This window comes from Triticum urartu, chromosome 5 (assembly GCF_003073215.2).
Source record: "Triticum urartu cultivar G1812 chromosome 5, Tu2.1, whole genome shotgun sequence".
Classification (NCBI taxonomy): Eukaryota; Viridiplantae; Streptophyta; class Magnoliopsida; order Poales; family Poaceae; genus Triticum; species Triticum urartu.
This window is the reverse complement of record NC_053026.1, coordinates 620,478,985-620,489,936: the sequence shown is the minus strand read 5'-3', so window position 1 is coordinate 620,489,936 and position 10,952 is coordinate 620,478,985. Positions and strand designations below refer to the sequence as shown.

The 10,952-nt window shown below is 47.2% G+C and overlaps 1 protein-coding gene across 1 annotated transcript; it reads right to left on the bottom strand.

Annotated features, from left to right (window-relative positions):
- Nucleotides 1–4,962: 4,962 nt before the first annotated feature.
- On the bottom strand, nt 4,963–7,670 carry LOC125511324 (probable adenylate kinase 1, chloroplastic). Its single transcript, XM_048676669.1, has 4 exons — nt 7,197–7,670; nt 6,195–6,335; nt 5,600–5,872; nt 4,963–5,401 (listed from the first exon to the last, which is right to left on the bottom strand). Exons 1-4 carry the CDS (start codon nt 7,512–7,514, stop codon nt 5,258–5,260), a joined length of 876 nt encoding a protein of 291 aa, XP_048532626.1. The 5' UTR covers nt 7,515–7,670; the 3' UTR covers nt 4,963–5,257.
- Nucleotides 7,671–10,952: the final 3,282 nt, after the last annotated feature.

The following is a 10,952-nucleotide window of genomic DNA, read 5'->3' as shown; positions in this document are numbered from 1 at the left end:
CCGCGCTAAGCGCCGCGCGTAAAAAACCTGTTTATCGCACGCGCTGCAGCTGGTTTTACGCGCCCGCCTGCGCTGGCTCCAACAGCCGCGCTATAATGCAGCACGCGCGCGCCGCTCCAGCAGAGCGCAAAAATACAGTATGCGTGAATCGTCGGACATTTTGCATATATGATATTTTGGACAAAAATGAACATGTGAAATTTGACACAAACAAGTTGATGAATAAAAATTCATGCCCATAAGTTCAAAATCATGCCCACAAGTTCATCCAACCAAATTCAAATGCAAACTAAAGTTCAAGACATGAAAGACACATCAATCTTCATCTTCCTCGTCTTCGTCACTCTTCCGCCTTCGAAGATGAATCTTCCTCCCTCTCCTCATCACGCACCGCATCACGCACCGCATCATGTGAAGCTCCGACGGTGTTGGCAAGATCTTCAACGGCATCTTCATGGCAATGTGTGTGAGAAGGCACATCGAAAGACATTGCACCCATGGCGGCCAGAGGTGCACCCATGCCTCCCATGAGAGAAGCAAAACTCATGCCTCCCACGGCGGCCATAGCGTCGGAGGATGCTCCAAAGCCACCCATGCCTCCCATGGCGGCCGGAGGTGCACCCATGCCTCCCATGGCGGCCGGAGGTGCACCCATGCCTCCCATGGCTCCGAAGCCACCCATGCCTCCCATGGCGCCGAGGCCACCGCCACCCATGCCGCCGAGGCCACCACCACCCATGGCGCCGAAGCCACCGCACCCATGGCGCCAAGGCCACCGCCACCCATTGCACGAACCAAGGCTCTTTTTTGGATCAAGACTTCTTGTTGGGCAAGATTGACATACTCTTTTTGCGCCGCATTGAGGTTAGATGTGTCCAAGAAGAACAAGTGCTTCTCCCATTCCAACAACTTAGCTCGCTCCTCGTTGCTCACTTTCCTCTCCTCCAAAGCCACCTTTCTCTCCTCGGCCGCCACCCTTCTCTCCTCGGCCGCCAACCTCCTCTCCTCGGCCACGGCATCTTGGTTCCTTGCCATTTTCCTCACCTCATTGGCTTCGACCCTTGCCTTCACAATAGCTTCCATAGCATTTTTTAGCTCATCATCTCCTTTCCTCTTCTTCTTTTCGGTTTTGTCTTTCTTGCACCCATCCGGTCGTTTTGGCTTCGAGTATGAAACCGAGTTGGGTGTGGGGCTTCTCTTGCCGTCGTCACTTGATGCATCATCCTCCTCATCATCATCATTCATCTCAATTGCTCGCTTTCGTTTGTTGCTCAAATGCAAATCCTCCAAACCATCACGCTTCTTCCATTTCTCATCATCCTTTAACACTTCATAGCAATGAGGCAAGGTAAAGACCCTGCCTTTCTTGATCTTCCCCTTCTTGGTTGTCCTTGTCTCTTCTTTGAACAAGTTTTGTGCAATGTTGTACTACAAGAAAAACAAAACAAGTTAGCACTTCGGTCACCAAAAACAAGTATGATGAACATATATGAGATGCCACTTACTCGATCATCCTCATTTGTGCCACTTGGGTTAATCTTGTCAACTGCCTTTTGTACGGCCGCCCACTTTTGACAATCCGAGTTGATTGTCGACCATCGGGACCGAAGTGATCTCTCGGAGCGGTCAATTCCACTCAAGTTGTGAGCATCAAAGTGTTCTTTCATTCGCCCCCAATACGCGTCTCTACTTTGATCACCTCCAATGGATGGATCCCTCAACACTTGCAAATAAGTATGGCATAGTAACTTGTCATCGTTGGTTGAGTAATTGCCCGCTCTTCCTTTCGGCGCCTCGACAATTCCCTCACCCTCCTCGTCCACCTCAAACTCATGGTCTTCGAAATAGATGTCATTGGTTTGAGACCAATGCGAATTGTTGGACCCAACACCCATAGTGAACATGTATGCATCATCGTTGAGACTATAAAGTTTTTGAACAATGCAAATAAGCTATCTATATGTGATGATGATGCATTGAAAAAATAAGAAGAAAAGAAAAGTTGGAAATTTTTTCACCTTGGGGGCATTTCGTCGAACATGTGGTGCGCGTCGGCGGCCGGCTCAACGAGTGAGCTCGCCGGCGCTTCGGTAGCCGCCGCGGCCGTCGAACGCCCTGCAAGCTTCTTTCCCCTCGCCTTCGTGGTGCCGGAACCGTCCACCGCCTTGTTTTTCTTCCCGGATGTTTTGCCCTTCTTCGTCCGCGCCGCATTGGGGACCTTCTTCGACGGTGCGGCGGCGGCACGGGACGGCGCCGGCGCGACGCCACCCGGCGCCGTGGTCATCCGCGGCGGCAAGAAGAGGCTGCACGCGAGGCCGACGCTCGGCGGAGCTCCGGCGGTGGCGACGCCAGCGCTTCCCGCGCTAGGGTTTCCGGCGGCGGCGGCGGCGGGGGGGTCGCGGCTGTACAGCGGGGTGAGCGGGGCGCCGGTGTGCGCGTCCATGGGTGGGTGGCAGGGCGCCGGCGCCGGCGCGCGCGGGGCGTAGGACGAGCAGAGGAGAGAGTGCGGCGCGAGCGCTCGAGTGTGCCGCGCGCTGTAGCTGGCGCCCGAAATACGCCGCGCGAGTAAGTGTTTTCAACCGCGCGCCCAACCCGTTATAGCGCGTGCGCCGTTTTTGCGCGCCCGCTGGAGCGACCCGCCGCGTTGCGCGCGCGCTAAAACGGCCTAATTTGCGGCGCGGCGCTAGTTTAGCGCGGCTGTTGGAGATGCTCTAAGCATTAGTTTATGCAGCTCCATAGAAAAATGAGTTGATCTTGAACGCGGGCTCACTTGATTTTTTGGGATCTCAGACTCTCTACGGTGTGAAAACTCAAGATTTTCGATCGGACGACGATGATTTGTGCATTTTTCTCTTCTTGGAAGTATCGCTTTTGAAGAACCTCTTCTGGCGTCCGGGTGTTGCCTTTGGTGGTGGTTACAGTGTTGCTGTTGTGAGCGTTTAATCACTGCGATGGGTTTTTTCTTAATATATTTTTCTCTTTTTTTATTTTTGTTCTTGGTTGTGTGCATCCTTATATTTTTTGATATCTTGTTTGCGCAGAGATTGGGTGTAATTGGTATCCTCGTGATATTAATATATTAAAAGGAAATACTATAATTTATTATCATATACCCCTTTCTTCCCGGATTACTTGTCGCGAAAATTAATAGAAATGGATCTGGAACTAAAATACATTTACATCCCTGCTACAAGTAATTTCGGACAGAGGTAATGTGTGTTCTCTATGATTTCTCAATTTTATCTACTATAAAACACGACATTCATTAAAACGTGAAGAATATTTCAGACTCGATATGATACGCGGTAAGCCATGTGATAAATACCGTGTTATCTTTTGTCAAAGTTTGAGAGCCGATTTCTTCTATTATCTGTTCATTGACGACGTCTTGCTATCAAGTATATTAGTCTTCCCATGCAAAAAAGCTCTGGACTTTAGCTGAGTGAGAACAAGTTTTTTTTTTGAGAAATAGCTGAGTGAGAACAAGTGAAAGTACTTTTAAATAATTTATATTAACATGTTTTTATTAGAATAATACTATGTATCCAGTGGCAGGTCCAATGGGCTGAAGCCTGCCTTCTAGAAAAAAACGGTTTCTGCTCGCGAAAAAAAAACGATTTCTTTTTTACTACTCCCTCCTTCCATCTATATAGAGCCTAATGCGTTTTTCAAGACCGTCTTTGACTATTAATAAAATTAATACTACATGACATGCATAATGTGAAAATTATATCATAGAAAGCTCCTTTCACATACGAATTTGATGATGTGCTTTGTGTAAGTTGCATGTCATATATTATTGCTCTAACATTTGATCAAAATTAGTCTCGAAAAATGCATTAGGCCCTATATAAATGGAAGGAGGGAGTACTGATATTCTTCGTTTAGGACCGGCCCAACTACTCCCAACGTCCAGGCAGACGTGAATCCGCTACTCTGTCCTCATTCGAGCCAGCAAAGAAGCACCGCCGGCCGCCAATCCTGACCCTAGGCAGCTGCCATCGGCGGCTCCTCCGGTCCTCCTGACTCGACCTCGTACAGACGCTCGACGGAGGCATGGCCGCACGGCCACCTCGTGGAGGCGCTCCACAACGCCAGCGCGAACGGCAGCCCGCAGGACTCGAGTGGCGGCATCAAAGGCCCCTGACTTGAGTGCAGCCGCCAACTCGTCGCTGGCCGAAGAAGTGGACGCGTCGGCCGGCCGGAGATAGGATTCGGCTCGCACAGCAGCACGCCCCGCTCCATCTCATCATGCTCGATATCGACTTTAGATTGTTACAAGCTGAGTATGAGCCATTTTCTACTGACCATGAGCTTCACTCGGTTTGAGCTCGCTCGAATTTTAATATAAATTAAGAGCAGAGCCTAATCCAACTCACTCGAACTCAATTGCAGCCATAGCTGTTGATCAGCGCTGGGTTACACAGATCAATCAAACATGATTTAAGGGGTGATCGGGCTTTTTCAGATGTTTTCCGCAAGTACCAAAATACCATTTTGGTAAAGGTGTAATCTCCACTGTCCATTTACCTTGAAATTGTAAACTTTTTAAAGGGGGGTGTACCGAAGCAAATATGTGAAGAAATGCCCCCTGCAGCATAGCTTCGCCCCTCAATACATGTGCTGGTAATTTCGCTTCAGGTCCAAACCTATGAGGCTATGCTGCTCATCTCGTTGAAGGACAGGAAAGATGACGGTCTGGGCCGACAGCAGCGGGCAAACAACGACAGCCAAACTGGAACAAACCACGAAGATGGGCGGCGGGTACGTATCCATGGGGCTGCCCCACGCCAAAAATCTGCGCTGCGTTTAGCGCATAGGAACTTCCATCATCTTTCTTCACAGATCAAACATGTGTCATTTGAAATTTTGAATCGAATGAAACTGAAAACAGGAACTAGCATAACATGCTCCGCTATCCTAATCACCCGACACGACAAGCTTACCATAAGAATCAGAATGTAAAAAAGTACAGATGACAGTCTATCACTCTTCATCTTTGAATCAACATTACATGGTGTCCTTACGCACCACAACCCGCTCACTCAAATAAGTCAAGATCAAAATATCGTTATGATCGTTACATAGCACCGGCTCGCGAAAACACCGGCGAGAATAAATAGCTCACTACTGGTCAAAAATTACTCTCACAAAGGCACACATATCTATGGAAACAAGAGTTTTATCTTTTTTCCCATTATTGAAAAAAATGTAAGGTATGCTTTGGACTATGTAAGGTATTTCCCACGGGCAGGACTTACGCCGCGGCCAACTTCATCTCCTGCTGGTCCTCGAGATTCAGAACGTCAAGCAGCTTTGGCCAAGACTCGGGGATTCCTCCGGGTAAATCGAACTCGAGAACCTTCCCCTGCTTCTGGTAGAAATCCTCCACAGGTTGACTCTGAAAATGCCAGGAAGACAAATGCTAATTGTGATTACTAGTTCCATCAAGTATGCGATCAAAAGCATTGTAGCGCTACTGATGATGCTCGGCACACTAACAGAGTGCAAGAACTGCATGCTTTAGGAACTGAATTTAACTAGCTGGAGTAAAAGGCAAGGAATTATGTAGCGAGTGCGAAAATGCAGAGTGCAATACCATTTTATTGTAGATCCGCAGGCGATTTCTCACAACCTCTTCGGTGTCGTCGTCTCGAGTAAGAAGCTTTGACATGCAGTTATTGGGGGGTAACAATGGTGACATGTAGATCGGTGGTAGCCCATTTTCAGCCTTGACATCAATGCAGGCCAAATTGAAGTTCTTACCACACTGGCTACAAATACGTCTACCAAGGCACTTCTGTACTATGATATCTTCTCTCAACTTCAGATTAACCACCATATCAATGTCTGTAACTCCGTCAAGAATTTCCTGAGCAAAGTATATGGAAGAAAACATTATTAGTTTGGAACATCATGATTAAGTAAACAACCATCAAAGAGTATCTGATTGCAGTTTTTGCTTGACACAGCCAGCTAATCAAAGTGTTACATATTAGCAAGCTAAGCAGAAAGTACTCATGCAATCACACCTCTAAATAAAGATTTTTAGATATATATCGCATTGCACTTCTGCAAATCAAATTAGCAAGAAAACAATTAACTGAAATTGATGGAATTCAATCACCAAGTTTTTCCTATCATAAGGAATAAACAAAGCAGAAATGGCTCATGATATGTAAAAAAATCCTCACCGCTTGGTTTACGGTGCGTGGAAAACCATCAAGAATAAATCCTGATTCACCCTTCTCTTCTCCTTTCTTCAGCCGTTTAGATAAAAGATTGATGATAATTTCATCAGAAACCAGCTTTCCTTGATTAACAATTTCCTTAAGCTGCAGAAGAAAAACCAACCATGTCATTTCCAAACGAAAGAAAAAGGATAATCAGATAAAGAGCAAAGCTAATATAGCACGATGATGCAGCACCCATGTCAAGACACAGTAAAAAAAATGGCCTTCTGATGCATGCATCATTGCCATCGATTAAATTAGAATCATACATATAACCACCTTAGCAATAGACCCTGGGGGAAGCAATAGGATAAGTATATGTTTACTCTTCCTGTCTATTCAGGATTGGAAGTATTAGAAAAAGTTCTAGTGAATAGCCTGCTATGCTTTCCCAATTGGATGTATTAGAACGTTTTTAAGTGATGAATAGCCCGCAACACTTTTCCAATTGGCAATTGGAATAAAATAGCCAAAGGCAAAATCATCCCCTGAAACACCATCCTAGGATTTAAAGATAGTAATAACTAGACTGTTGGTGTTTATGAATTCAAAAACAATATTACTATTGCTTAGCATTTTCGTTATCAATCTACATCTATAGTCTATAGAAGATGCAAAATTTCCACCAAATTATGATCTCAGGTCTGCAATGGAGGCGAAATGGATCGCAATAGCACACTGAGTTCAAATGGCATATCATATCCGACTCAAGTTCAAGCAGTCCCCGACAAGATCCTGACGGTTAATTCTGAATGTTCAGTACAGAATTATAATCTTGACCTACTTCACAGGTAAAAAATAATCGCGAATCACATAGGGCAAGGCCAGACACCACAATTAGGCACATCTCTACTGATCTGTGATATATACACCTTAGCAGAAACGAGCCGCGAATCCCAATTCACAGATCCAGATCGGGATCTGGAAATCGGCGGAGAGGGGAATGGGGGAAGGTGCACTCACCTGCACGGCGTCCGGGCCGGTGGAGGCGAGCTCGTCGCGGACGAGGTCGCCGGTGGCGATGTGGGGCACGCCGAGGAGGCGGGAGAGGCGGCTGGCGTAGGTGCCCTTGCCGACGCCGGGGCAGCCCAGGAAGACCCACTGCACGTTCCTCTCGTGCGCCGGTCGGCGCCTCCTCTCGGCCCCCGCGAACGGGAAGGCCGGCGCCGCCGCGGGCGTCTGCTCGGGCGCCAGCGACGTCGCCATGCGCCTCCTGCCTGCCGCGACGGAGGAGGAGGAGGACGACGCCGCGGCGCGGAGCAGGCGCTGTACGGCCGCCATGGCGAGGCTGGCGCGTGGCGGAGATGGAGGCGCGGGGTTTTAGGGTTCGGTGGCCCCTCGCCGCTTCCTCCGCCGGGTATTTGTACGCGCGCGCGGCGGCTTCGCGAGCACAGATGCGACGGGGATGGAGAGGGGGGCTGGGAGGAGAAGACGATGCCGGGCTGAGGCGAGGGGGGCGTGGCGCGGGTCCAGTGCCAACGCGTGTAACGGCCCTACCTGTCGTTCTCCGTGGTCCTCTGGACTAGGTGCATGCGCGAGGTTAAAGCTGTTCGGGCCGAACATCGCAGTAGTGTTGTACGGTTTCACCGTCCGATTTGAATCTGGATGTTTGTGTCGATGCGAATCTGGATGCCGGAGAATATCCGTTCTCAGCATCTGCCGGACCCTATTTCCTCCCTAAACGTCTTTTCTTTTAAGGAAATTGGCCATCATGGTGGTTTATATTCGAAAAAACTAACACCCACACATGTGGACAGGCGTTTGTATCTCGCCCATACGCGTGGATCCACGTTCATTTGTGGTTGCACAAGTCTTGCTATGTTTGTGGTGCCACGTAGGATTAGGCTGGTGTGTGCGCATTTATCTGGTCGCCGACACGTCCGTTTTCAGCACACGGAGGGACCGATGTGTGGGCATTTAGCAGTTCGCCCACACGTCAGTTTTCACTCATGCACAGGGGCTGGTGTGTGGGCATTTATCAGTTCGCCCACACGCCCGTCTCCTCTCCTACACTCAAAGCTGCCAGTTGATATGTGTTTTGCAGGATACATGGCAACTGCCCTGGTGTGTTTGTAAGAAGATGACAACTCTCTTTTTACCCGAACATGTCAGTTGTCATGTGTTTTATAGGGTACATGGCAATTGCCCTAGTGTGCTTGTAAGCAGATGACAACTCTTTCTTTTTACCCGAACATGTTATTTTGACATGTCTCTTTATAGCACTACACGGCGACTACCTAATTACCTAGTGTTAGTAGGTGGCAACTCCTAAAGTTTTCAAATCATGGCAACTGTAGTAAATCAGACCATACATGGCAACTGCCTAGTGTTAGTAGGTGGCAACCCCTAAAATTTTCAAATCATGGCAACTATAGTAAACTAGACCATACATGGCAACAGCTGCAGTTGTCCAAAAATGGCATCTGGCATTTGACCTGAGATGGCAACTGCAGTTAAGCAACCATGGCAAATGTAGTTGTCCGACATGGCAACTGCAGTTAAACGAACATGGAAGAGGGTTCGTACCATGGTAACTGCGGGGCGCGTGATGACTGTCACGCGGGTCGTGCGGGACCATGAGGTAGGAGACCTGACATACGGATGTGTGGGCGTTATCTATTTTGCCCACACGTAGGTGCGTGAGAGGGACCGCGAGAAAAAAAGAGGTGTGTGGGCATTACTTATTTTGCCCACACATCCTTTTAGACACCACACAAAACGTGTGGGTAGACATTTTAACGCCCATACGTATACATATGGGCGTTATCGGCGTCATTTATATTTCATATGCAAACATCGATAAATCATTTGTTAAGACATCTACTAAAAAATCGGAAGCTTCGATTTCCAGATAATGGTTCTAGAGACCTCCGAATTTCTAGCCAACAAATATGGCGCCATATTGGCCTTCCTAGGGCAATGAGAAAAATCTATGGAAATAAAATTACAAGCTAAAAACGAGCATTCTTTATAAATTGCCGCAGCCGGACCAACCTCCGTTCTGCATGATCTCAATAACTTCCATGCAACCACCTTCCGCGTAAATTTTGTTACATCCAATTTCATTAGCGAGGAGGAGTCCATCTCGTAATCCCCGTGCTTCTGTTGTTGTCGCATCTTCTACGAATGAGATGTTGTTGCATGATGTTGCCACAAAAAAGCTCGTATGGTCCCGTAGAAACGCACCTGTCGCCTCGGTGCCACTGTCACAATCGAAACCAACATCAAAATTCAGTTTAAGCATGCCCTCTGATGGCTTCTCCCAGCCACGTCTCTTTATTCTGCTCTTGAGAAATTTTTCGCAAGTGATGCTATTGCTTGCGTCGATCTAGTGGGTCTTCAACATCCCCCCGTTCAAAGAAATTAATTCAATTGGACCTCACACTTAGTCCCTATACAGCCGCTGACCAGCATCCCTTAAATCGCCTTAAAAAATAGGGACGATATAAGGGCGATCAGATGCGACCAGACTCCAGGTCATAGCGGTCCCACTAGCAGCCGGGGCCGAATCCTCTGACCTGCACAAGGCAAGTTAAAGAGCTAGAGAATCATCTATTCCTTCCGTCACAGTTAAATTTGCGTGCGTTTCCACAATAGACAAGGTTTAAGGCGCATTGCATTTATTTGTAGCAGCTAATTAGTACTCTGATATACTATTTCTATATGCATGCATAGTGTGAATGCTATTTTTTAGCCCATCTCACAACCAATAGATAACCACCTAGGTTCCAGAGAATTTCCAAGCGCGTTTTCTAAACCGTGACGGAGGAAGTATGTGTAAAATGGAGAAGTAAAGTCAGAGAATGTTCCCTGTTAAAAAATTAATGTTGTTCGCATTTTACTGTAGGTAATCATTGTTCTTAAATTATTGTGTTAGGCTGCAAATTAAAGGAATCTAGTGAAGGAAAATCAGGATGCGGTAGCTTACCTGACTTTCATTCCTATGTTAGAGGATATGGATCCCTAGCAGCCACCCGGAACTCCTTTCTGGTCAAGGCGGAGGGACCTAAATTGTAGTCCCACCTCAACGTGCGAGGCGGATGCCGATCGGCTTAAATAGCTACACCGGCGGATGACAACAATCTTCTCTCTGGTTGCATGGGTCGACCAACTCTTGTTGTGCGAACGAGTAGCTTGACACTAGATTGCATTTCATCAATCGATGATTGTTCATCGAGTGACAAGTTTATCTTGTTCATATACGTTGATGATTGTTCATCGAGTGTCAAGTTTATCTCATTCATATACGTTAATAGTCCTACTACAATCAAAGAGATTTTTAAATTGGTCATCGAATTTTGTTTCGGCCTACACCCTTGCACACACATTGTGATTAAAAAGCGCCATGCGAACATCAATGTTCCGTTTGTGAATAAGATATATCATGACTATTAATTTTCTCTGTGATAAGCATAAAAGATTAATAGTGACAGTCCATCTCCTTAACAAAGGATGCATTGGTGACTGAAGTTTATCGCTTTTGGACATTTAAGCTGGTCGATTAACTCCTCATGCGACATGGTGGGACGAAACATCCAAAACCCACCAGCCCCATACAGATGTGAAAATTAGTATGAGCAATATACTATTTGGTGTTTTTTACAGCCCCGCCGCCCCAACATCCGCAACATCCAAAATTATCGACGTGCACATGGCTGCGTATATTAGTTGATTTTGGAAATAGGGTTTGTAATTGCAAATGGCAAAACTTAAAGGCGC

Bases quoted from the DNA above. Each gene is read 5' to 3' on its own strand.
- LOC125511324 (XM_048676669.1), bottom strand. From the start codon at position 7,514: ATGGCGGCCGTACAGCGCCTGCTCCGCGCCGCGGCGTCGTCCTCCTCC. The intron at 5,873-6,194 runs GTGAGGATTTTT...TACTTTGCTCAG, and splicing joins CACGCACCGTAAACCAAGCG to GAAATTCTTGACGGAGTTAC. The intron at 5,402-5,599 runs GTATTGCACTCT...TGGCATTTTCAG, and splicing joins TGCGGATCTACAATAAAATG to AGTCAACCTGTGGAGGATTT.